This window comes from Aulonocara sp. 'chitande type north' Nkhata Bay, linkage group LG6 (genome assembly GCF_057382095.1).
Source record: "Aulonocara sp. 'chitande type north' Nkhata Bay isolate Kocher_YH1m ecotype deep benthic linkage group LG6, A_spYH_male_GT1.1, whole genome shotgun sequence".
Lineage (NCBI taxonomy): Eukaryota > Metazoa > Chordata > Actinopteri > Cichliformes > Cichlidae > Aulonocara > Aulonocara sp. 'chitande type north' Nkhata Bay.
This window is the reverse complement of record NC_141349.1, coordinates 30,361,364-30,388,946: the sequence shown is the minus strand read 5'-3', so window position 1 is coordinate 30,388,946 and position 27,583 is coordinate 30,361,364. Positions and strand designations below refer to the sequence as shown.

At 38.7% G+C, this 27,583-nt stretch overlaps 1 protein-coding gene across 9 annotated transcripts in view; it reads left to right on the top strand.

Moving 5' to 3' along the window:
* The first annotated feature begins 12,594 nt into the window (after positions 1-12,594).
* Positions 12,595-27,583, top strand: part of LOC147328088 (myosin-10) — a 71,783-nt gene continuing 56,794 nt past the window's right edge. For 5 of the 9 annotated variants that reach the window (XM_086296242.1, XM_086296240.1, XM_086296238.1 and 2 more), the window contains exons 1-3: positions 12,595-12,797; positions 18,625-19,006; positions 24,399-24,555. In XM_086296242.1, the coding sequence (XP_086152368.1) occupies positions 18,662-19,006; positions 24,399-24,555 (502 nt within the window). In that variant the 5' untranslated portion in view covers positions 12,595-12,797; positions 18,625-18,661. The remainder of the gene's footprint in view (positions 12,798-18,624; positions 19,007-24,398; positions 24,556-27,583) is intronic. The other 4 variants (XM_086296245.1, XM_086296244.1, XM_086296243.1 and 1 more) reach the window with 1 other exon arrangement.

The following is a 27,583-nucleotide window of genomic DNA, read 5'->3' as shown; positions in this document are numbered from 1 at the left end:
AAAGAGGAGGCGAGAGAGAGAGGAGCACATATCTTAGTGCATATGTGGACACATGCAAAGAGTGAGGACTCATTTCTGTCTACATGGTATATTTTCTTCTACATGCCATCAAAACATGTAAATATGTGATTATTAGAGGCAGCAGTGCAACGTTAGCGCAGCAGAGAAACCTTTGCTCTGCACGAGTCTGTGTGGGACTAACAGGATCCCAGTGTCTCAGCATCTCTCAATGATTTAAAGCCAACAACTTTATTCTTTTGTCACTCTTTGCACAGTGCTGTCTTTTAGAGAATAAACGGTGCTAATGAATGAACACAATCTCCTCAGCAACAAACAGAAAAGCCCCTTTATTAGATACAACTTGCTAGTACTGGGGTGGACCCCTTTTGCCTTCAGAGCCACTGCTTCATGGCTGAAGCTGCTTCATTCATCAAAGTGCTGGAAGCATTCCTCAGACATTTTTGGTCCATGTTCACGTGATAGCGTCATAGATTTATCAGCTGCATGGTGTGAATCTTAAAACAATGTTCAGGTAGGCTGTGGTATTTTAATAATGCTGAACTGTCACCTAGTGTTGTCTTCTGCTGCTGCATCTTACCTGATTCGACGTGTTGTGTCTTTAGAGATGCTCTTTCTCGTGAATTGATTGTAAGGAGTGGTTATTTGAGTTACTTTTACCTCTGGATCTGCTCAAAGCAAATCTATCCATGCTCCTCTGACCTCTGATGTCAACAAGGTGCTTTTACCAGCTCACTGGATATTTTTTCTTTATCTGAAAGTTCTCTGTAATCCCTAGAGATGGTTGTGCAGGAATATCCCAGCAGATCTGTGAAGTACCAAGACTAGGCCAATTACATCGTGTTCAAATTCACTCAAATCCCCTTTCTTCACCATTCTAATGCTACAGGTTAAATGCATTGAGTTGATGCAATATGATTGACTGATTACACATTTATGTAATCAACGCCTATTCAATGAGTAGTTGAATAGGTGTACCTAATAAAGTGTCCAGTGCAAGTTTTTCACTTGGGAGCTGGTGGAAAAATCAAAAGCAGAGAAAAAGAGAGCGATGTTGGGAATTCTCAATTGTTGCTAAATGTCTGATGCTTGTATATAAAACTGCTCACTGATGCTCTGTCATTTTAATGCCTGGTAATTCATCCACTTGGGGCCTTTTTAACCTGGAGCTGGTAGAAAAAATATGAGCAAAAGACATTTCCATTCTGAAACCAGTTAATTAATAACAGTCTTAAAAACCCAGACAGCCTGGCGTTCATATACATCACACCTAAATAACCAGTCTGTCAGCATGCAGGGTGGGGTTAACTTGCCAGATCTGACATTTATCTTTTACATTTTTAACATGGAGCTGTGCAAAAAGCACCATGAGTGTGCAGGGTTGTACAGTGAGCATGTGCAATCCTGCACAGCTTCCTTGTATAAAGCTTGATTTTGCCCATGTGAGAATAAGACAAATAACAGTGCTGTGTTTTTTTCCTGCCCACTCTATGCAGAAAGCCTGACCTAAACCAAGTGATGTCTTTCCAATGAGGATGCATTTGAAGCGACTTCAAAAAATGTCAGTCTGATTCTCCCAACATTATCTAGAGGTCATGTGTGAAAATGGCATTAGAGTAGTTTTACGAGCTCCAGCAAAGAGGCAGGAATTAATTTGCATACCTAGAGATCCACGCATGGAAAGAAGCTAGCAGCGTGCAAGGCCTTACATCAAGGCCATTTAAGACATTAATGGATTATAGTCATAGTCAAAAATAGTTCTATAAATGTATTTTGATAAACTGAGCTTAGCTTTTAAGGGTTCATTAGTGCCAAGTCAGGAAGTTTAAGCTGACCTTGCTAACACCGTTTTTCATAGTTTTCTTTTAGAAAACTATGTTGAACAATCTCAGTAAAATTAAACTGTGAAGTTGATAGCCATGAACGTAAAACAATAAAATATTCTGTAGAGTCACTGCTGTCGATCCAAGATTAATAAAGGAACAGAACCCTTTCACATTTAATCCGTTTTTCCAGAAATAATAACGTATCCTCGTTTACTTCAAGCTTTGAAATCAATCTTTGTTCTACTGCCTCAAAGTGGATTAGGAAAAACTGCACATTCAAGCTCCCTCAACAATCATAAAATGTTACCTGAAAATAAAAGCAAGGCTATTAAACAGATCCAGAGAGGTGGATGATGAGGTGCTTTCTACTCATGTGACCACAAATTGCTCACATCATCTAAATATGTAAGATTGTTGGTCTTCCATGGTCTCTTGTGTTCTGGGGGCCTCTGGATGTCTGGAGTTTTGATCTCCTCCATACCCGCTTCACACCCTGGAGGACGGGGCTGTGGCCCCCCCACACTCCCTAGCAGATCATTACATGGAGAAACCTTTGGAATGCAAGCATGCTGATCCACACAGGTATGCACACATGGGTATTCACAGACGCGGACTAAAGCTTTCTTGGCTGCTGCCTCAAGCACACTGTGCGCTGTCTATCTTGCGTGCTGCACAATATCGTTTATTATTTAGTAAATATTGATATCTATGACTAGCTAGTTTATTGTGATGGTGCTTTGTTTTCTCCATTATTATGTTGCTCTTTGTTGTTTGCTGTCTCCTCTGTTTGTTTTTTTTTGTTTGTTTTTTTTTTTTTCTCCATACAGGTGACCCAGGAGTTCTTTTTTTTTTCTCTCTCTTCCCCCCCCTTCTCACCGTCTCTTCTCCCCTTTGGTTTTCTTTCTTTCTCTCCCCCTCTTTCTCTCATTCATTCCCCCTGTCCTATTTATTAAAAAAAAAAAAAAAAAAAAAATGACAAAGGATGAACTGAAGCTCTGCCATCACGTAATGTCGCATACTGCTGTTTCTGATGTCATTTAAAAAATAAATAAATAAATAAATAAATATGTAAGATTTAAAACAAAAAAAAGACACAGAGAGAGAGAGAGAGAGAGATCTGACACTTCTTCTCACTTGTTTTCGGGATTATAGAGGTAAAAATATCAAAAAGCTGCTCCCTCCACTTTCAGCCTGCCAGGTTTAATTTACCATGCTTTCATCACTGGAGATAATTACACTTACCACTGCTTTCTATACGGTAAAGCTGGTTGACCTTCCCTATCTGAAAAATCTAATAACCACCAGTACTCATACAATGGGATAGAAAATTGCCATCTTATATTTCATCTTTGCTACTGCTGCAATGTTGCGTGGAGATCAGGGGCAGTACCTGTGGACTGGCAGACCGGGGTGGTGGTCCCCATCTTTAAGAAAGGGGACCGGAGGGTGTGTTCCAACTACAGGGGGATCACACTCCTCAGCCTCCCTGGGAAAGTCTATGCCAGGGTGCTGGAAAGGAGAGTTCGTCCGTTAGTCGAACCTCGGATACAGGAGGAACAATGCGGTTTTCGTCCTGGTCGCGGAACACTGGACCAGCTCTTTATCCTCTCCAGGATACTTGAGGGTGCATGGGAGTTTGCCCAACCAGTCTACATGTGTTTTGTGGACTTGGAGAAGGCATTCGACCGTGTCCCTCGGGGTGTCCTGTGGGAGGTGTTGCGGGAATATGGGGTGTCTGGCCCATTGCTACGGGCCATTCGATCCCTATACAACCGTTGCAAGAGCTTGGTTCGCATTGCCGGCAATAAGTCGGACTCGTTCCCGGTGGGTGATGGGCTTCGCCAGGGCTGCCCTTTGTCTCCGGTTCTGTTCATAATTTTTATGGACAGGATTTCTAGGCGCAGCCAAGTGGCGGAGGGCTTTCGCTTTGGTGGCCTCAGAATCTCATCTCTGATTTTTGCAGATGATGTGGTTCTGTTGGCTTCATCGGGTGAAGGCCTCCAGCTCGCACTGGAACGGTTCGCAGCCGAGTGTGAAGCAGCGGGAATGAGGATCAGCACCTCCAAATCTGAGGCCATGGTTCTCAGCCGGAAAAGGGTGGAGTGCCCACTCCGGGTCGGGGATGAGTTCCTGCCACAAGTGGAGGAGTTCAAGTATCTCGGGGTCTTGTTCGCGAGTGATGGGAGAAGGGAGCCGGAGATCGACAGACGGATTGGGGCTGCAGCTGCAGTAATGCGGACGCTGCACCGGTCCGTCGTGGTGAAGAGGGAGCTGAGTGTAAAAGCGAAGCTCTCAATTTACCGGTCGATCTACGTCCCTACCCTCACCTATGGCCACGAGCTGTGGGTAGTGACCGAAAGAACGAGATCGCGGATACAAGCGGCAGAAATGAGCTTCCTCCGAAGGGTGGCTGGCCTCTCCCTTAGAGATAGGGTGAGAAGTTCGGCCATCCAGGAGGGGCTCAGAGTAGAGCAGCTGCTGCTCCACATCGAAAGGAGCCAGCTGAGGTGGTTCGGGCATCTGACAAGGATGCCCCCTGGGCACCTCCTGGGTGAGGTGTTCCAGGCATGTCCCACCGGGAGGAGGCCCCGGGGCAGACCCAGGACACGCTGGAGAGATTATATCTCTCGGCTGGCCTGGGAACGCCTTGGTATTCCTTATCGTGGTATTCCCCCGGATAAGCTGGAGGAGGTGGCTGGGGAGAGGGAGGTCTGGGCCTCTTTGCTTAGGCTGCTGCCCCCGCGACCCGCGACCCGGCCCCGGCCCCGGACAAAGCGGATGAAGATGGATGGATGGATGGATACTGCTGGGACTGCGACACATATTTAAACCGTTTCACTGACTGGTTTAATGTATCAGGAGCCCTGAACCAGAACCGATGTAGGAAAGCCTGTCTTTGCAGTTTGAGCAGCAGTCTCATGGATAATATACCACATCATGTCCCCTCTCTGTACCTCAACAAGCCAACAACAACCTCCACCTGCCTGCGATTCCTTTACAAGCTTGTTTAGTGGAATATGTCTGCTCTTATTGCTTTTGTAAATGATGGCAATTTAATTCAATTCTGTTTTATTTATACAGCACCAAATCACAACAAACGTCACCTCAAAACACTTTACATAGTAAGGTAACGAAAGAAATCCCACAATCACATGACTTGGGAATAGTGGGAAAGAAAAGCTCAATTTTCACAGGAAGAACTCCCAGAAGAGCCTAGTTCTGCTAGAATGCTCACCTAACAACTTGTCACCTCACATAAAAACAAAACCAAAAAACACATTTTAGAAAAATTCAAAAATTCACATTTTTATACCCAAATTTGAGTATAAAAGATTACATTAAAAAATTTCTGGATAGCAACAATAATCATATTTTTATATGATTATTTACCATTTAAAAATATCATTTTAATTAAAGAGCTTGCACCTGCTGGTGGATTAACCAATACAAGGACGTAAAAAATGATTTTGGTCGTTTCCAATACTGTTAATTTAGGGTATAAATCTTAGATTAGGTGGTGGTCTACCACATTAGTTAAGCATTGGAAATGATGATAATAATGAATATGATCAAAACTGAGTCCTGTTTCAGAGCTTTGTCTTGAGCATTTTGGCTGCATCACAGGTCACTCGGCCTTAGAGAACTCCTTTCTCTATATTTATGAATTACATTTAAAACAATGACAGATATGTTGTAGTCAATAGAACTTGAAACTTGCAGCTGAGGCTATAATATCATCAGGAAAGTGTTTTAATGAAGTTATATGTGAAGATACCCAGGTACTGTTTTCCTATAGACTTCAATATATCTGACCTTTTTTTTAAAAAAAAAACACCAGAAGAGTCGCCCCCTGCTGGCCTTTAAGAAGACTGCAGATTAAAGGTGCAGCACATTCAGTCTATCATATTTATACAATCACCATGGCAGCCTGTGGCTACATAATGACAGGATATGATGTGATAGGAGTTTCCTGTATGTTCATTTTGTTATCATGGTTATTTTATTATTATTATTATAACACTGTGAACATTGTATCCTCAAGTAGCCAGTTAACAGTGTTATCTTTAAACTGTCAGGACTTAGTGATAGATTTAATTCGGTTATATTTAAGCAGAGGCAACTCACTCATAAAGCGCCACATTTTAAAACAAACAGTTCATAATATTCCCCAGAGCCCAGGGCGAGAGATGAAGTATTCAGATTCTGATGTTTTACACATCAAACAATCATATTTACCATTTCTACAAGAGCAAATGTCTGAAGTTTTGCTTGTAAAATTAGTGAAACTGTGACAATGCTGTTTTTTAATTAAAAACAGCTACTGTTTAAAGATCTCCAGACTGACGTAAATGATCGTCTATTTTCTTATATAACCATTTTGCTTGCTCTCGTATTGAAAAAATAAATATATTCACTTTTCGTGGCAATAAACAGAGTAGGGCCAACTTATTATTGTACAGATGAGCTGCAGGGGCTATTGTCAGAGGGCACCAGCATAGAAATGAGTCATAATGTAAAGATGGCATTGAGACAAAGAAAACAGTACATGCTTTAAAACTCAAGGAGAAGGTTCTGCTTATACACAAACTCTCTCTGGACATTGCAGTAGACAGTTGAGCAGGTCCGGAGGAAGCCGAGAACAACATGGCCCTGGAAAGGAAAGAGACCAGACCAGAATGTCATTAAAGTTAATGCAGGCTCCTGCATAATCACCATTTCTTTCTCAATCCTTCAAATAATATTCGAGCTACTCCGAGTGCTGCTCCATCATGTTTAAAGCCTGTAAATGCCTGTTTTCTTAGATGTGTGCCACCTGTATTTTACCGCACAGCCTTCACTACGGGCTTTCGGTACAGTCAGGTCTTTTAAGAGGGCCTTCCAGATCATGACCTCAGCGTCCTGGAAGGTGGTTGTTTTCAGGAGAAGCTTTGTGTTCGTGAGTGGTAAGAACTGCTGCAAAAATGGGACTGAATAAAATAAAGAGACTCGACTATAAAAATATTTCAGACTCATTTGTGTGTGCTTTTTTTTAACTATTTAAAAAACTGTTTTGATCCGGTGAAGAAAATTTGATTTTCAGAACTCAGTGATAGAGAAAATTGCTTAAGATGTAGATTTTTGCAATGAGCAAGCGCCAAGAGAGCACATCAATCTATATTTGTGCAGAAGACTGAAGGCTGTGCCCGAGGAGGAGGTCAAACATTTATCTCAATCCAATCTGCCATGGTGGTATTGAAAACGCCACATTTGGCATTCCTTATTTAAAAAAGAAAAAAACTACTAAACTGCTGTCTAGACAAAAGCAGCAGAGGGGTGGTGGAGGACGATGCTGCTGACAGGTCTATTATGCCACAGAGGCGACTGGAGAAGCCGACAATCGAGAGATGGAGCTGTCACAGCATTTTTCAAAATGGCAGATTTCACTGCAACACCAAAGGGTGTCACTCTGTCACTCGTCAATGCACGATGCAATAACTGCCTCAGACGTCTTGCATCTGTCACAGCTATGCTGGTGCTCACTATGTAGCATGAAATATTGAAAAAGAAGAAAACTGCTATGTGTACTGTGTTGTGAGTGCCAAAGCTGTGTGCGTTGCACGACTGGGACATTTATGAAGGAGGACAAATGGATAGAAAACACAATCAGAAGCCTGACAAACTCCCCTGAGCATGAAAATCACCATGGTCAGTCTGTCTTGTCTCTGCTAGCCAGCTAACTAGGCCTCTTAGTTAGCTAGTTTAGTGTTTTCTGTTAATTTATGTTGTAAATTTATGTTGCATGTAGCACCTTGGTTCCTGGAGGAACGTTGTTTCGCCTCACTGTGTACTGTTAAACTGTATATGGTTGAAGTGACAATAAAGCCAACTTGACTTGACTTGACTTGAAGTGTAGTTTTGACAATACATAAAGTATATAATCATGTATTTGTTAAGCACTACACAACTCAAAGAGTATGTGAGTAACAAAGGCTTTAGCCACTGACTTCAACTGGACCCATGAGGCTCAAAGTCAGCAAAGTTTTAGTTTATGCAGCTGCTGCCCTCTACTGTCTGCTGCACCCATAGTAACATGAGGCAAGTGTACCAAAGACTTTGAAAGAGAAAATAAGCTGAAACCTTTGACTTCTTTCCAAAAGACTGGAGGTCCACACTGAGCTGGTCTGGTCTCTCTTTATTTTAAAAGTCCCTTGATGAAGTTGGGAAAAAAATTAACAACACTACAAAATTTACAATATTATATTTTTAAAAATTGTAGATAAGATAGTATTTACAAACACTATGAAAATAAAACTCAAATTTAAAAAGTAGACTATATCATTTTGATCCACTGTCAAATACTTTAGTATTTTTTAATTTAGTTTTTTTACAGTAAGACGGTATAAATGTTAATAACTTCAGTAAATACCTAAAGATTTTATTTATTTTTCATTCATTTTATTTATTAGCATTGAGATTATTGTTGAGAAGTATAATTACATTTATGATATGACCTTAAAAATGGTTAGAAAAAAATATTAATAAAAGCATGAAAATTTACTCTGAATCCTCATGTAGCTAACATGTTAGCAAGATGCTACATGAATAAGATACAACTTTTACTGCTTTACTTGTATGTCAGTGCATAGCTGAGTTAGATATTAGGCTATTTTGGGCATTTCTAGTTGGTGTTCTGTTAGATAGTTTGTGTTTACTGCCGTGCTATGGAAAATAATCTGGTTTGGCGCTGTTTTATTTATTTATTTGATGCTAGGTTTAGCCTTAATAATGTTTAATCAGGAAGCACCAGCTGAGGCGTGATTAGCTTTGAATACGTCACTAAATTTCCTGCTCTACTTGGCTGACTCAAAGTCTTCATATATCACTACAAACTCTTAATTCTGTGATTTCCAGACCCGGTCTGGGAAACTTTGGGACATTTTGTAAAGTAATTTGTATCAGCATCTCTGATGAATTTCTCAGGGTAAGCACCAACTCTCTGACTCCATCTTGTGGTCAGTTGGTGTTAATGCGGAATGAATAAACCAGGCTCTTCACCAGTACTGAACAGATGCAGAGAAGCGCAGTTCCTACAAGACAAACATGCACAATCGTATAGGTCGTTTTTCTATTTTACCACTTAGTAGTTTATTATAACAAACTTTAAGAATCTGTCTGTGGAGCAAAGAGATTACAGAAGAAGTGAAGAGGCACATACAATATATTTACACTTAAGTATTTTTTTTTAAAACTAAATACCTTGTTTTTGTTTCACTGATTTACTCAAATATTTGTATGTGAAGCAAGTGTTTACTAAGACAATGTGGACTTTTTCTTAACAGACGTACTCAGTTACTTGTGATTTGTTACGTTTTTCTTTACTTTTTTCTTATGTTTTTTTAAATACTGGAAGTGTCCACAGTCAGCTCACCAACTTAAAGTTAAAATCTGCACTCTTTCAGGATTGTACCTGTGGCAAAACATCAGTTAATTCCACCTTTAGTTATTTCTATTATTAATTAATATTATGTTCAGCGGTGCTAAAGTATTACTCTTATTTAGTTTAATTTTTTTAGTTTAGTTTTTTTTTTTTTACTTCTCCAGATACAAAAGGAACAACAGATATATTTTTTAAACCATTTGGTTTGACAGATGTTCATGAAGGAATAGTACAGGTGTATTTGGGATAATACTGGAAAATTATACCTGAGGGAAATGCTAAATTTAAAGCAATTTTTACTAATAATATCCTCAAGAATTAGCAAAATTCTGTGTGGGTGTTGTTGCTGTTAGTGCTGTGAATAATATTGCCATATTAATTTTGCACACATGCAATGAGTTCATAGTCAGATTGTTCTGATTAGTTGTTTTGACCGAGGCGTTTCCTGAATCTTTCTAATGTATATATATAAGAATTTTGTTTGATATACCTAAAGAAGGTCTGATTGACTGTACTTTAATAAATATACCAGCAGTAACTTGGCCAGTAGGCGGGAGTTATGTTTAACTGTTTTTATGAGATTTCTCTGTGTGGGCTCATGTGTATTTGTCAGGATGGAGCTGAGCCTAAAAATAAAACATTGAGGTGAATGCCAACAGTGTAAGTTTATCCTGCTGCTAGACTACAGGAAACAGCAGGAGGAGAAATGAAAAGCAAAGTGTGAATTACGAATTTCAGCTTGTATTAGGAACATAACTGCTGTCGTGGTGGTACATATAAAAAAAAACAGAATAGAAACATAGCTACAAGTTTATAAAAGAAAGAAAAAGGCTATCCCACAAGGCCTGTCTATATAGGTAAGTGCATTTATTTATATTGAGTATTTCAAGATACAAATCATTGGGTGCTTCACAAATAAAATCATAGCACTTTAACAATTTTTTAGGGGTTTTGGGGTTTTGTTTTGTTTTGTTAGCTTTCCCCCCTCATTATTGTGTTATCTTATTTTCATCTATAGATTACGGTTTATTCATTATTGTGCATTTTTATTTACCTTGACTATATTTTATATTACATTTTATAGCTAGCCTTACTTTATATTATTTTACTTACATATTTTTACTTCATTTTTTATTCGTTTTCCCATTGTTTTTCATTTATGTACCCTTACTTATCGACTTTATTATTTTTTCTTATTTTATGTTGCTTATTAACATAACTGGTTTTGCTTTATTCTTTTTCTGTCTTACTATCTGCTTGTCAGTCACCTGCAAAGCTGAAAGATGGTACAGAAAGTCTGATTGATTGAAAGTTTGATTTCCGTGTAAACAGCAGCTCCAGTGGCTCTACACAAGAATCTGACTGAGGCCAGTTCAGAACTGGTTAAAACCAGCAGGTAGACACATGGACATCAAATAATATATGACTGGGACTGGGATTTATGTGATTGTTATGACCGATCACATGAATCACAGGTGGGCAGTATACAGCTGGCTATACATACAACTTTCTGTGCTATATAGATGTCTATAAAATGGCATGGTCATTTAATGGGCTTAATGTGTAATATGAAAAGCAAAATATTGTATATAGCTACATCTCAATGTAGGTGAAAGTGTGTACAAAGCATGAACTCTATGAAAAGCTGAAGCAACAAAAACTATGCAGATAATGTCATAGAGCAACTGTGTGGACGTCAAATTTAGTTCACAAATAAAGAAAACAGACACACTGCTATGAACTGCAACATGACAAAAGGCAATGGGAGAACTGAGGCTATGAATGCACTAACTACAAGAAGTGGACACACCTACGGAAAAAACATGGGTTAAAAAAAAATCAGGAAGACAGAACCAGACACAAGACACAGGAGATAAGTATTACCAAAATAAACAAATAACTTGAATACAGAGGTAGATACACCTGCACACAGCAACTTTAAGCTATGGGAAATGTGGGCGAAGACTGGGAAACCTGAACAAGAAACTCAAAGAAATTCATGCATCAGAAAAGCTCCAAGTATTCACAAACTCTTTCTTAATAATAACAAGGTGGTTACCATAATGACTGCAATTAAAACTAATAAGCAAATAATTCATGCAAGATACACTTAATTTTAAAAGTTACCCTACGTTAGAGCCAGAATAGAGCCAGTAAAAGTTAATGAGTAAAATTATGAGCCAGTAAAAGTTTGAAGTAAAAAACTAAACATTGTTGTTCTTATTTCCCTCCTAACAGTCAAAACGTTAATTATATAAATCAGGAAATATCAATTTTCTGTCTTTTGCTAGTCATCAAAAAAAGAAAAGAGCGGCGACATGAAGACAGGACAAAAAAGCATCTATGTACATAAGGTGATCAAGCGACGAATGATACACCCTGTAGTAGTAGTAGTAGTTTTTGTTTTCCTCTGACATCGTCTAAGCAATGGCACTATCTTTTTAATGCAACAGGGGGCGCAGTAAACACAGCGAATTGTTCCACCACTCTGAACAGATAAGACAGAGCACACAGAATAAATCTAACTATAGTAGAATAACAAGCTTACTCGATTTGACTTGGTTATCAGTTTAAGTGTTTGATTATTTAACAAAAAACAATAAAACATGCCATAAAAAGAAACAAGAATGACACACATGTAGCCAGAAGGTTCTGTAGATACTGGCAAGCTAAACGTTATGATATTACTAAAATTTAATGCAAACAGGATTTTAAAAGGGCAAAGTAAATATAAAACACAGGAGGAAAAAAACTCATATCCAAGAAAGATTTCCATAATTTCTGCATAATAAACACTACAATACCACTACAATACACCACTACATGGTGTATTCTATGTATGAATAAACAAAAGAAAATACCATTATACAATAAATAAAAATTGTACTTAATCAAAACCGAATATTGTTGCTTAAAACACTGCAACACTGATATAAAAGTAAATGAATATATATATATATATATATATATATATATATATATATATATATGAATGAATACACATAGGAATTGCTTTGTCACAGCGATAGAGTGTAAACAGGTTAAAGGTGTTGTAGCTCGGTAAAACCAAATACATAGTGTATTTAATGAATACACATAAATGTTCCAGATTTTTTTGTCTTAATAATTTGATATGGTTCTACTACATCCCACTGGAGCAGCATCCAACGGTCTGCAGGTGTTCATTTATTGGCCACAGACAAATGGCATTTGGGCGGCAGTTGTCGACTAACTAAGCTAAAGTTTCGGCATGGGGAATTGTTTTTTCACCAATCGCATAGAGGCATCAGACTTTGACAGCCAATCATATTCCTAGTAGGCGTTGCCTTAGAGGAGTGCGGCGGCGGCGGTCGTGCTGTGCATCTTCTCGGGCCCGGTAGAGTTCGGTTGAGCGGATGCTGGATGGTGGGGGAGTACCACTGATGAGAGAGAGCGGGCCGGAGAAGGGACTGTTTAGCACGTTTCGGGGGACTATTGCTATCATCTGCTGGACACTGATAAACACTCGGGTCGGGTTTCTTCGTCTATTGCGGGAGGTAAGCAGAGCAGAGAAGCCGGGGACGGGAGTTTTAGTGGGGATGTGGTGGTTAGCAACAGCAACCGTTAGCTAGCGGATTATTGTGGCATGACTTTCTAATGATGGAGGACCATCAGCTTGGCTAATGCTAGCCGCTGTCCCGGCGCCCCGGACCCAACATACTGTTTTTGTTCACATATAGATGAATGTGTTGAAGATTTTCCGTTTTCAAGTTTGATCTTCAAGGGTTTAGTCTGAAACAGCGTGGTCATTGTCCGCCTGCTTTATCCCCACCCAGACGTCTTTGAGCCACCCACACCCATGATGGGATTGTGCCTTAGGAAGCTGCACAGTTCATCCCTAGAACTCCCATTTGCGCAGACTATTTAGGAATCTCTCTTACCTCATCGTCTTAACGTTATAAGAGCAGCGGTTCAAACCAATTCAATTGTGTACAGTTGGCTAAACAGAGCAATGAGTCCTTGTAGGTATCTTTTTTTTTCCAGTGGGTGGGAGGTGAAGCACAGCACGCCAACTTTGAGCTAATGTTAGCGAGCTAATCTAGCCAATGCAGCTGTTTGGCCTGGCCCGGTACATATTTGCAGCCCTTTACGAGGGGGTTTCACGGCTACTTGCAATTTCACAGCTCTTTATCTTACCGGACATGATGAGGACAGGATATTGCCAAGCTGAATGAGAGTGACTGAGGGGATGGAGCAACAAGGCAGGCGCACTGATCCCGCTCCATCCCGTGACCTGACCCAGATTTGGCTGCAACAGCGCCTGATTTAAGCATGGGACTAGATTGTTGTGTAAATATCTTTAGGAATACATAATTTCCTCGGGGATTAATAAAGCATTCTAATTTAGCTGAGGTTGAGTTAGATTAATAAGATGCATCCAGACTTGTCTCCGCGTCAGCTGTTGAAAGCATCCAGTGCCAAGGTTTACAGTTATCCCGCTCTCTTTCATTTCTATCTTGATGTTATTTTGTGCCCACAAGATAATTGGGTGCACTTCTGAAAGATTTTTTTAAATTATAAAAATATAATGAAGTTGAGTTAAAAATGTAAAAGATATAAGATCATTATAGACTGCTGCAGGCATGTTTATGTGTTGAACTGCAGCTGATGATTATTGTAATTATCTAATTGTCAGGTGATTGTTGAGTGTATAAAATTATAGTTTTTTTAGACTTGCAATGATATATCTGCCCGATATTGGTATGGACTGATATTTGCCTTGCTGACTGATATCAGTGGGCAGTAGTTTACTGGCACAGCCTACATGGTCAAAAAATGTGAAAAGAGCAAAAAATATTTTTATGTCAAGCTACTTTTATTCATATAAAACATGTAAATTAAAAACAACAGGATCTGACCCAAAGTCCTGTCCGGTTGTGTCATACGTATTAAGATCAAATCTCTAAAAACAAATCACAACACCCACATTAACAACATTGTTAAAATGTAATGAGTAATAATAAAAATGTTATAGGTCAATGTAATGTTAAGTAAAAATTTCTTTTTTCTTTTTTAATTGTAAATAGTTGAGTCTCTAGAGCTGTACTGGACAGGTCCTTATGTGGGATAGCAGACTGTTTAAGAGGCTGAAGGTAACAACGGAGAAAGCCCGGTCATCTTTGGTGTTTCAGTGAGAGGTGACCTTGAGGCAAAATGTGGAGTTAATAGATCAATAATATGTTGTGGAGCTGACCCAAAGAGGGGTTTACAAAATAAACATTTAGGGGCAGATATACTGACTTGCAGCAGCACAAACTGGGTAGAGTTGGTATTTAGAAAGAGATTGCAGTGACAAGATTGTGTGTCAGGTATGACTCAAAATGTTGCATATGCATTTCTGCGACTTCGTTTCTCGAGGCAGAAAATATAAAATGCTCAAACTGATTTAATGTGTTTGCAAAATAGCTAATTGTGCCTGTATTTAATGCCAAAAAGCATGTTTTTGAACTTGAAATTGAAATGAACTGAAAAACTAAGCATAACTATTAGCGCTATTTGGGGATTACACTCACTTGATATTTTGCACCATTTAATATATTTAACCCTTAAAATCAGTTTTATGTTTCACAGTTAGGCAGCGAAATGTAGCCAAAACAGTCTGGGTATTTTTGTTTTTGTTGACTTAAACATTGATTTCCTAACTTAGTAAATAAGATTAAACAAATGCTTTCATAAATAGTCGAAATAAAAAAAACAACATGGAAGAAAATATCAATAATCATGATAACATTTTAAATTGTGATTTAATAACCAAATATTCAATATAAATATAAATATTTATTACATTTTAAAAAAGACAACACACCTGAATCTTTTTGAGGAAAAAAAGACCTAAATCATAAAACTTTTTTCTCAGTTACCAAATCTGTTAACAGGCAAATATTTTTGCTCTGATTATATGGTAATGGTATTAAATTATTTCATTTACTTAATTTTTCTATCAGACAGAATAGTCAGGGTTTCTCGTTTGCTTTTGAAGCGGCACAGATAGTGACGTTACTCTACATGTGGGCTGGTTATACTCAGGTAGGAGGCTTGACACTCACACACAATCTGTCTGAGCCTCCTGCAAATGATTTGGAAAGCCCTAAATTCATGTGAATAAAGTAACTTAAACAAATTAAATGGCAGAATAGAGATAATTCCGCATTATAGGTTCGTATAGTTTAAAATTCTCTCATTAGAGTATTAGACGCTCCCTCTCATGATTTAACTGTATCTTTTTATAGGTGTAGATGAATCACCCCTCTATATGTAAATTGCTCTGCACTAGTATTTAAAATCCATTTTGTTTTCTTTATTGTCGACAAACTGTAGAAATCTAAGTGTTTTCTGATAGGTTATACATAATAATAATAATAATAATAAGACTGGCAATCATAATTCACAGCAAACCTATGACAGACAAGCAGCAACATAGACATTAACAGATAATGTGTTTTTTATATTTTAATTCTCTGATTGTTTAAACTGATTGATCAGTGTTTCCAGTAGAGGTCAGTCATTTTAGCTTTTCCCGAACCAGTACACACGTAGTGATCAAGGAGACCGATATCTTGATATCAAAATTCATAATAAAACTAACCTTTGCTTAAGTTTTTAAATTTTGGGTATTAAAAAAAATGTTATGTCGGTAAATCTGTTATTCAGTGGTTATTGAATATGCTTATTCATTGTAATTATTTATAAATATCTTAATATGTGCATGCTAATATAGTTTTTTCTACTGTCCATGAACTTTCGTATGCTTAATTTATCACAGGTTTTTTTTGTTTTTTTGGGGGGGGGGGGGGGGGGGGGAGTTTTTTGACATATGACATATAGTTTGCATATGTTTTGTAGTTATTCTACTACTATTTGTTGATCAAGTGCTTGTGTGCATTTCCTTTTTTCCCTTTTTAACAATACATGCCTCTATTTGGGGCTATAAATTAGCCTGTATTGCTAAATCTGGCACTTGTACAGACCTGAGTGTTTGTATTACATAATGTGCACTGCCCCACCTTAAATAAAAGATAGCATCACAGTGTCACATGTTTTTTTATATATGCTCCTCTTGCGTTCTTATTCCTTGTTCCCATTCTGTCGCTTTTATTGCTCACTAAACAAAAAACATCTTAAAATATAACCCGTTAGGGTTTTTCAGCAACCTTTTACGTGTAGTGTTATTTGGCTTTTAGGCTTTCTCGTTAGTGTAGTCTTATGGCCTGTTTATTCCCGCTGTTTTCAAGCAATTGTGGCGTCACTTTTGACGTGGAGCACACTTTGGTGTAGTTTCATCGTGTGGTGCACCTCTAGATTTTTATGACCGGCCATGTACACCCAGTGTACGAGTGCATTGGTCCATACTGTCATTTCACTGTAGGAGCTCAGAAATCTCTAGTTTATAGAGTGGGAGGTGCTGCAACAGCTTGAAAAGATACAAATTGCCTTGCTTCCTGTTTCTAGCACTTGTGCTCCTATATTATGGTAAATGGTAAATGGACTGATTCTTATATAGCGCTTTTCTACTCTCCCGGAGTACTCAAAGCGCTCTATACAATATTAGCACTAATGGTATAGGATAACAGGTATCAACTTGGAGAATACTGTAGCACGTCAGACAATGGTTATGGGGCTGTGATCACATCACGGTTGGCATGTGCAACAACCAATGCAGTGACTATAAACAGAGCTTTAGTCACTGTGATCCGCTTTCCTTATTAGAGCTCATGGATTGAGCTTGTTGTCCAGTTTTTGCAAGACGGGTGTGTCTGCTACAGACCTGTAAGTCAGTTAACACAGCCTGACAACAAGCCTGTTAACAGTAGCTTTGCTCAGACTTTACTGTTTGCCACAAATTATTGTGGTATTTGAGCTAATTGATGTAACTGCACAATCATCCATATTGTCCTGACTGAAGTGTTGATTGCAAGATTGTGTGGTCAGGTAGTTATCTAGCCAAGTTCTTTCTCTAACACACCAGATTTGATAGATGTCATCAAACCACATAGGTGTTCCCTATCCTGTCCAACTTTGCCCTTAACCTATTCAGTAAATCAAAATTGACAACAAAATAATGTTGTCAATTTAAGTTAATGTTAAAAATTTAACTAACTGCTTGTTTATAGAGTATTTAGCTTCACATTGGCACAACCAATCATAACCACAAACCAAAACTGTAAAATGTATTATCCCAGTAAAAGCTACTGTTACAAATCAGAAACAATGACATAAATTATTAAGAACACGGCTTTGTTTTGAAGAAGCTGATAGCTGTTGTTTTCAAAAGGATTCCAGTCATTACCATCTGAGCTTGCTAAGAGCCAACATTTAGCAGCCATTACAAAAGCTGCATCATCCGAGAAACATTTAACCACCGCCAGCACTCAACTATCTGAGTTACATCTTGATGGAATCATGTCATAACTGAAATTGTTAAAAGTGAATGTTGATGTGACGTTATATCAACCATCTTTACCAGTTTTAGTCATGCTAAGTTAGTGTAAACTGGCTTTACTCACATACAGCCGAATTGTAAATGTTTATGATTCATATCACAAGTGAAGACCCATCATTATGCACAGCAATCCATAACACCACTGACTCTAAACCTAATAAATGCTCTCATAGCCCTCATTACAGAAACTGCTACAAATGGAAACTGTTTGCCTTACTGCCTTACTTGTTTTGTTAAATTTCATTGCTAAAGTAATAGATTACTCTGTGAATTTTATGTCATCCATAGTTATTACTCTTCTGCTAACAGGGAGTCAGCATTTATGCTGCATTTTATAACTTAACTACTACCAGGTTTTTTAGTTTTATGGCAAAATCTAATATTTGGCTTAAAATTGCAACTCGAGTCAACTTGGTAATAATCTGATTTGAGTGAAGTCCTACGATTACTACTGAAATATTGACGTAGCACAGATAGATGTTTGTTCACAGAAGCCATTATGGCTTCTCCCACGAGGAAAGGCAAAGGTGTAAACAGCGATATTGGTCAATTTCTCATTAGCTCACCTGTAGTGTTGTGCATGTTCAATTTCAATTTCTGCCACACTGTCATGTCCTACTGAGACCTGCCTTTTGTAACATGTTTTTAATAGTTAATTGTTTCACATTCAGCTAACTAGCAAAAGGTCCCTGGTTCAACTCCAGGAGGCGGCAAGTCCTCTGAGCAGCTAAAAGTAGCTTTTCCTACTAAATTCAGTTATCTGCCTGAAAAATGGCCTTGGTGTTTGAACTTTTCACAGATCTTTAAGTAAGGGTACTAGTCACAATTGAGTGGTGAAATTGGTTACATTTTGATGAACTTCGTGCTTTGCTTGCTCTCTACAGGTGGCCTAGAGTGCTCTGCTTCTGGTTTCCAGCAGCAATGACACAGAGGAGTGGACAGGAGGACCCGGAGCGGTACCTCTTTGTGGACCGCGCTGTGGTATACAACCCGGCAGCACAGGCCGACTGGACTGCCAAAAGGTTGGTATGGATTCCATCAGAACGCCACGGCTTCGAGGCTGCAAGTATTCAACAGGAGCGTGGAGATGAGGTGGTGGTGGAGCTAGCAGAAAACGGGAAGAAGGCGGTGATCAACAAGGATGACATCCAGAAGATGAACCCGCCCAAGTTCACCAAGGTGGAGGATATGGCTGAACTGACCTGCTTGAACGAGGCATCCGTGCTTCACAACCTCAAAGACCGCTACTACTCCGGCCTTATTTATGTAAGTATTTGTACGTTATAAAGAAGTTATATTCATAAGAAATGTCTTCTTCAGCAGTTCAGTTGTCATAATTTGACATGACATGACTTACTTTACTATGACTTGTCAGTATAGGTTTGGTTAGGTTGGTTAATATTACTGTAATGTTAAAAATCCCGCAGAGATAACATTTTAAAACTGCATGTAAGTAGGAGAATAACTATAGTCAATTATTTTTTGTGATTATGATCAGGTGCTTCCCACTTTCTTAGCAAAGAGTCATATCTATTCTGTGTCGCTGACATGTGAGTCTCAGGTGATAGTTTTGCTAGCCAAAACCAGTGGCGTTTAACAGTGAGAGAGAGGGTCAACTGGAATACCTAGTTCCATTCATTTTACAAGGCTTTAAACAGAAATGGTGGATTCCTGGTAAAAACTTTCATGGAGAAACATCACTACCCCCCCCCCCCCCCCCCCCCCCCCAAAAAAAAAAAAAAAGCTTGGTATACAATAACTTTGCTAATTTAATGTCTTAGAAGTTGTTTTACTGGGTTCGTTATATAATAAAAACAAAGATTATTAAACATGTGGTTCATTTTAACCAAAACAAAGATAAACTATACTTCCTCTATTTCACACTTGATTTTCTTAATTCAAGAGTCTAAAAAACACATTTCCTTCAATGGGCAAGCCTTCGTGTCCCATATTATCTGCTGATTTCCCCTGTGATTATTACCCACTTAATGATACGCATTCCTGGAATAGCACAAATGCAGAGGTTGTGGGCCACCTGAGACCCAGGAAGGAGGTACAATTCGGCTGCCATGTTCACACTTGAATGCGTGGTTAGAAATTGGAGGTATTGTACTTAGAGCAGAATGTACGTTTGTGAAGGTTCTCAGTCATCCAGGTCATCGTAGTCAAAGGAGCTTGCAAAGAAAAGCGTCTGGGACTCTCCACCATTTGACCTTAGAACTGAAGAAGCTTCTCGGATGAGAGGTGAAACGTCTTCAAGCAACTTAAAGAAGTCCAGACGCTTTTCTTTGCAAGCTCCTTTGACAGCAGAATGTAAGGCTTGTGCAATTGTGTTTTTTTCTTTTAGTTCATAATATTTTATAATTTACCTTGAAATTATTTGGTTGAAAATTATTTCAGATTGTTTGTCTTGTTTTGAAAAGTGTAAGTGTAGCTGAGACTGCTTTCGGCTCAGCGATTTGTCCCTTGTATTTTTTGGGCTCCGATATGTTGCAGGAGTGACATCACATGGTCATGATCACTTTCTTTCTCTAAATCCGATCTGCTCTGCTACTGAAATTTGGCACCCATTAATTTAATATAAATCTGGAATTGGCAAAGCCAATTTATTTGGTCAGTAGCCCCAAGAGTACAGAGGTCTACCTAGCCCTGCTAAGCAAAAAAAATCAATCAATCAATCAATCAATCAATCAATCAATCAATCAATCAATAGTTAACTGAATTGGATATTTTTCCTTCAGCTATTTTGGTGTATTTTATTAAGTAACTTGTTGGCAATAAAATGCCTTGACATTAGTGTATGCTGGGAAGGATTTAGGATTATAAGTTTTGCCATGTGTTTGGACAGCATCAGACCTTATGAGAAAAATCAAAGGACATTTTCTAATGCAGATCATATGTAATCTCTTTGTAGGTCACTAAAAAAATGAATAATCTGTTCCAGATTTTCACTCTGTATGTGCTGTAAAAAACAACTCAGTGTAAAGTGTGACCTAAAAGGATAAAGTGTAAAAAAAAAAAAAGCCCAAGTATAAAAATAAATAAATAAAAAAAGCAGAAAACTCCAAATGCTCTTCTAAAAAATGTGTTTGTATATTTTAAAGAAGGCTTATGAGATTCAAAGAAATTACCCAGGCCTCATGTCTTTGCTCAGGGATGATCAGTGCTGAGTCACACTGTATCCAAACTCCCTTAACAGAGCTCTTTCTGTTTACTGATAAGCAACATCTGTGCGTTCAAATAACTGAAATTTCTTTTACTGTGAGAAAAGTGACTTTTAATTAACAGCCAATGTGCGTAAGCTTTTTGCTGTTATTGCTTGTTCTGGAGGCCCATAGAAATGCCTTACTGTTAATCTCTGTGGTACAATTTGTGTTGCTAAGTTATCATTTATTTTTGATTTTTCCACAAGGCCAGTGTTCCCCAGTGTGAAATTAATAAACAAAGGGTTTGAAGAGATTTGAGTTGGATGCATGGGGCATTGTGTTTGTCAGCTGCTTTAGCATTCCTGACTCTGCATGTTTTCCCGTCCTGCTTTTGAGGATTGTATGACCTTTTAAGTCAGGCCAGCATAGCATAGCGCTGACATAAACCTCTTTGCAGAATGTAAATGAGATAATTCTGTGTCAAACATGCTGCCATGGGGCAATGTGGAAAGAGCTCAAGAGTGTGTGGACTGAAGGAAGGTTGCACGCTGGAGATGGCATGCTAACATCACATACGTGTTTCAGTTACTCAAATTCTGATAAACGACCCGCTCTGCCACGTGAACCACAGCCACCGCTCGACCCTAACAGATTCATATTCACATCACTACAGAAGTGTAAACTAATGGTAGCTTTGCCTGGATTCCAATTTTAGCCAGTTGTTTGGGTTTTCTCCGTTAGTTGACCCAGTGCCTTCCATAGGTCTGCATGTGGATGTTTAATGAGATATTTGTGGTTGTTGCCTCTTACCTCCTTAAGACTTATTGTCTTCTGTGTCACAAGGTGACTTCAGCTATTATTCCTCACATTTTTATTTAGGGGGGGGGGGGGGGGGTCTCAGCTATCACTGTTGCTTGAATGTAAGTTAGCCCACAGATTCCTATATTTTAATCAAGCTGCTGAATGAGATTAGGAGCACCTAAAGATTTAGAGCAAACTTAAATCTTCTATCCAGACACAAATGGTTATAATTAAAACATGCAAATGCATTTGCTATTTTTTGTGTGAAGTCAGCAAAGACTAGAGCCCAGTTTGCCCCGCTATGTCAGAGTGGAAAGCTGAGACGCCAGAAATCTTCTCCCTTTTTCCCACCAAGTCAGATCCTGTTGCTAAGCACTGCATAGTTCACAGAAATTCATCTGGATGTTTCTGAAGAGCCAGAAAGCCCTTCAGACTGTGTTTAAGCTTTCTCTGTTGGCCAGAGTGTCTCAGGGTACTGGGCACAGTTTATGAACACTACAATCTGAGATGCATTAGTTATGGTTACCCGATTCTATACAGGGTTGTTTAAGTGATTGAATTTTATTTTCATTTGTACTTTTAGCTTCTTTTAGCCCTTCCATAAAAGCCCAGATCCACTCTTAGCTAAGCTGTGGTGGTTTTAGTTTATTTTGATAGTTTATTTATTCAATGAAGTGTTAATTAAAGTTAAAGACAATCCACTTAATTAAAAAAACAAGTGTCTTCTTTTTATATTTTTAATAAATCCAGAATTTTTTCAAGTTTGAATTTTTTAAAACAAGTATTGATCAAAATATGACTTTTGTCACAGGAGTGCTTTGGTATCTTTCCTATGGGAAAATTTACTTCGTCAAAAGTCATTTGATACAGAAATGAACCACAGTGCTCTGGCGTGGTGTTATGGCTCATACTTGCTGGCTCGTATCTTGCTTTGCCTGGTTGTGTAGGCAGCCAACCCTTTTGCCCCTGAGCCCCACTAATCTTGCATATACCCCCTGAGGTCCACCATGAAGGACAGCCAGCTGAGTCATCCCTCTCCCCACTGCCTGTGGACCACGCTGGTCAGGATCACTGATCTGTCTGCTTGGCGCTGTGCCCACTGTAGGGGGTCTGCGAAGTGGATATAATGACTGTTTCCCTCAAATACATCCTGTAAGCTCAAGTTACCTTTTATAGTTGATGGCATTTAGCAAAGTATATAAGTGTTAGGTGGAGGATTGTCAGTGCCAATACTGTATAATAATGTTGGTGTTCAAATACTGCTAATGTTGCCAGAGAAACAAATCTCTCGTTGGCCAGATTGTAGCAGAGTTGTGTCTACAGCATCTGTGCACATAGAGTAGGTGGGGAGGATGGGTTGTTGGCCATCTGGTGATGTTACTCCACCCTCCAGACACATGGGCTTCAGTGATACTGTGTGTAAGTCTCAGGGTTGTTTGCATTTCTGGGCAGGTTTTAGTTTTGACTCTGTTTTAGCAACTTTAGCAACTCCATTACCAGCAGTGTTTGAATTTAGTGTGTGCTAAGTTGTGCCAAGATCTTAGGTTCAGTGGCTATTTGGGCAATATGGATCAGATCTTAAATCATAATAATCTTTGGTATTCATATGCATGGCTTTGGTTTATGAGCATTTCCAGTGTACTGTACAAAATAATACTTTAAAGAAGTACACTTGTTTTAACTGATAATGGGCTGTTGAATCAGACTAGGGCTGATTCATTATGGCAAAAATCCTAATCAGAGTCATTCTGGCCAGTGTTGACATCATTATTATCCAACATGATCACTTACAGGCTTACTGTAAATTTATTGAATTTCAAAAATGGTAAAAATGGTAAATGGCCTGCATTTGTATAGCGCTTTTCTAGTCCATAGGACCCCAAAGCGCTTTACACTACATTCAGTCATTCACCCATTCACACACACAATCACACACAAAAACAAGAGGTGGATCTCGATTAACTCGAACTCCAATCTAACTTCAGAAAAAAATTAAGTAAATGTGAACACTGTCGGTTTTGCATTTACATGAATGTGTGGTGTGAAACTCCAGCCGAGGGGAAGGCTTTCTCTCGCTCACTGACTTGCATGTACAGTCCAGTCTGCACCCAAAACATGCTTTGCTTTCATCAGCGTTGTTCCACTTCAACAACTGGGTTAGCGGGGCCACAGGCTGCTGCAGACAACATCATTTAAAGAGTGTGGCTTCTCAGCCCAGCCAAGCGCATACATTAGAAAGGTAAAAGAGACTCAAAGTACAGAGAAAAAGGAGTAAAAGCTTAAAAAGGGTTGTGAGGAGGAGAGAAGAGAATAAAGTGTCAGGCAGGAACAAAGCCGTATTGTTACTATCTTTGCAGCTTAATTTTAGGTTTGATCAGGACTGATAGATAATTAATCTGCTTTCATGTGCTCTTCACTCTGTACCCCACACAGTTTTTAGTTAATGTTCTAGCAGCAGCAGCAGACATGTCAGGGATTAACCCTGCTCTGGCCTGTCTGCATTTTTTAGCTAAAAGGCAGATATTCTGTTGTGGATTAAAATCACCTCCCGCTGCCTCTGATTTTTGTTGTTAGTCAAAGGATTTCTGGGTAAACCTGCCACCAGTTTAATGCAGAGAATTTAAGGTAATATGATATATTAATCATGTCATAAATGTTGCATTAGGGCTGCTGAGGAATTAACACTCGACCATATTTTCTTTTCTTTGTAGACGTACTCTGGTCTCTTCTGCGTGGTCATAAATCCCTACAAAAACCTGCCCATCTACTCCGAAAACATCATTGAGATGTACAGGGGCAAAAAGAGGCACGAAATGCCCCCTCACATATACGCCATCTCAGAGTCTGCATACAGATGCATGCTCCAAGGTAAGTCTTCTTATCTACAATCCACAACCCTTACAGAAAATACCACTTTACTGCACTTTAAAATGTCATTGAATGTCAGAGTGTTACTTCTAAGGATGTCTGTATGGTTGGAGCTTTTTTTTTTCTTTTTTTGTTAGTGCATTGAAAGGTCACATCTCCTCACAATATGTTCAGTGTCAATCTAGAGATGGGATTATCAGTATTATCACTTGTGATTTTTAAACTTTTACCAGCCTTCACAAACACAGGAGCTTTCTATAGCCACAAAATTGCAATTAAGTTTGTATTAAATAAAATCACAACAAACACTAAGCAAAAAGCTTGAGGTTATGTCTTGAGACAAGACAATAACACTACTAGAAAGGTTTCTCCATAAACACATCTATCAGATTGTATTTTTGTCCTTGACATAGTTGACAGTTTAAATCGTAGGATCACAGAATCTTGTGAGTGACGGCTGTCCAGGCTCAACGTTGTCTGAGAAGATCCTTGTAGCTGGAAAGCGTCCAGGCTCTATGAGCAGTGACTGACTAGGATCAGACCAGCGAGAACAGAGAGGGTGACCCCATTGTGCTCGACAATAGATCCTTTGTGTGATTGCGAGGGCTGACTGGTGGGGGTGGTGACAGACTGGACAGTCCCGTCGGTCCTTTTAGGCTTTGCTGTGTCTCCATGTTGGTACACAGAAAGCGTCAACAAGCAGCTCTGCCCTCTTTGAATAAAAGAACATGGGAACATCATCATGCTGATGTGATTAGTGACAAAGACATTTTTTCTTTAAACCCCAGATGTTTTTATGTTTTTTTTGGGGGGGGGGGTTAAATGACATAAAGGCTATGGGATATTTTCAGTCACTTCGGCAACAATCTGTCATTGAGCCCAGCGAGTTTCTTGTGATTGAAGCCTTTTCTTCACACCCTCTGTTTCCTAAAAACTGTGTTTCTGCTTGAGTGGGCGTGGACGCATGGTGGTATTTCCCCCTAGATTGACTGCTTTTGGAGGGGGGGTGCAGTGGGGGGGAGTAAAGGGGTGTTTATTTCACTGTGGGCTTGCATCTTGGGGGTTACAGCTGTAACATTATCAGCGCAAGAGCCGCTAGTACAGATATTTTGGGCTGACTTTGAGATGGTTGCGGTTGACTCAAGATTTTTCCACATTTATTTTCAGACAGTTTAACATTTGTTGGTTTTTGTTGTATTTAGAGAGCGAGCAGAGAAACTAGTGTGATAGTGAACTGCAGTAAAAACTGTCAATGAAGTGAAACAGGTGCACATAAATTAGATAATTAATATGAAATATATATATATATATATTTATTTGTAGAAGGAGAGGGCCCAGTAACACCCTAGGGCAGTGGTTGGGGATGGGTTACAAGACAAGTCAATTAGTAAAGCTTTGATTCTGTCATATTTTTGTGGGTTAAATGAGGCAGTTGCCCCGCTAGCATTCTTGCCTGCTTTTACTGTCTGTGTCTAAAGCTCACAGATGGGGCCTGCAATTTTTAATGCTAGTCCAACCCATTTGTGTTCATATCAGAATAAACAGTTGTGATTGAAAAGGAGGTTTGTAGGTTAAAGATTAGTGAAAGCCAGCTGCTGTTCAACCTTGGCCCTGAGCATTTCGGCAGCCTGGTTAATAAAAGAGAATTTCTAGCTGTATACACTAGATTAGGATGGGTGTTTTTCTTCTTTCTCTCTTCTCCAAGCTGGCAGGAAACTGTAAAGTGGTTTATATTATCAGATTTCCTGGTAGGAGCAGGCAATATGCATGAAATTCCCAATGGGGTGTTTATACTTTTTAAAATCTGAATATAGACATATTGTGAAAAAAATATTGCTGAAAGTCTTCCTTTTTTTTCTTTTTTTTTTCTTTTTTTTAGAAAAAATATTTAATTCATCAAATAGCAGGAATGTCTGTTTTGGTTCTTTCATTGCATGATGCAAAAATCATAATCCAATATTGCTGACATTGAGTACAAAGATCAGATGAGGACATTTAGAGCTTTTTCTCTTGAATTGAATCCCCAGTGGTTAATTAAGTCTGGGCACAATGAGGGAAAATGTTTTCATGTTAGTTGATATCAATATATATAACATAACATGACATGAATCAAGTGACATGCCAGGATCAGTGATCAGTTTTGGCTTAAATATTTTTCCGGTAAATGTGAATGTAAGTTGAATTTGAGAAGTGTACTATAGATTTCTGTATAACATATAACACATATACTTAATGATGATTTGTTAACTGTAAAAACACGTTTTAGACATTAAGTCTGGATTTAAAAATAGATATAAGTAATGAAACTATTCTGTGAAAGGGAACCAGTTTCTCCACTTAACTGTAATTTGTTTGAATAAAAATGTCAGGTGCTGTGGTCGGTCTAGATGCCACCAGTGGGCAAAAATGTCTTTAGAAATACAATCAGAAGAAGAGCTGACAATGTTTCAAATGACTGAAGCTATTTTATACAGATATGAAAACAGCTGTGTCAAGAAACATATATTAGCAAATTGGTATTAGATGTCACTTCCAGCCTCTGTTATGTCAAATTGATTTATTGAAATTTCACTGATTTACACCCAACCTTTCACTTTTAATAATTATGCTTTGCAGTGGCAGAACAAGAGACAGGTGAGAAATCATTTGTTGGGTGTAATTTATGACCTTTGGAGCAGAGCTTAGTGTCATTAACGACTCACGGTTGTCTGAAGCCTGTCATTGCTCAAATGGGAGTTTAAATGAAGTGTTATCTAACAAAGTCGGTGCGTGCAAGCTGACCTCTGAAACTCACTGCACATCTGTCATTGATTACAGGTCCAGATATTTTACATAACTGTCCTCTTTTTCACTCTTGATGTTGACTCACTGATGTTCGTGAAGCTAATTTTATTATTTATTTATGTATAAATGTGTTGTGAGGAAATATTGGAAAAAAACACATTAAAGAAAGAAAAAGCTGTCTTACATTTCAACAGTCTCCATGCAACAACACCACTCTAAGTGTCCCAGGTGGGGTTACGAAACA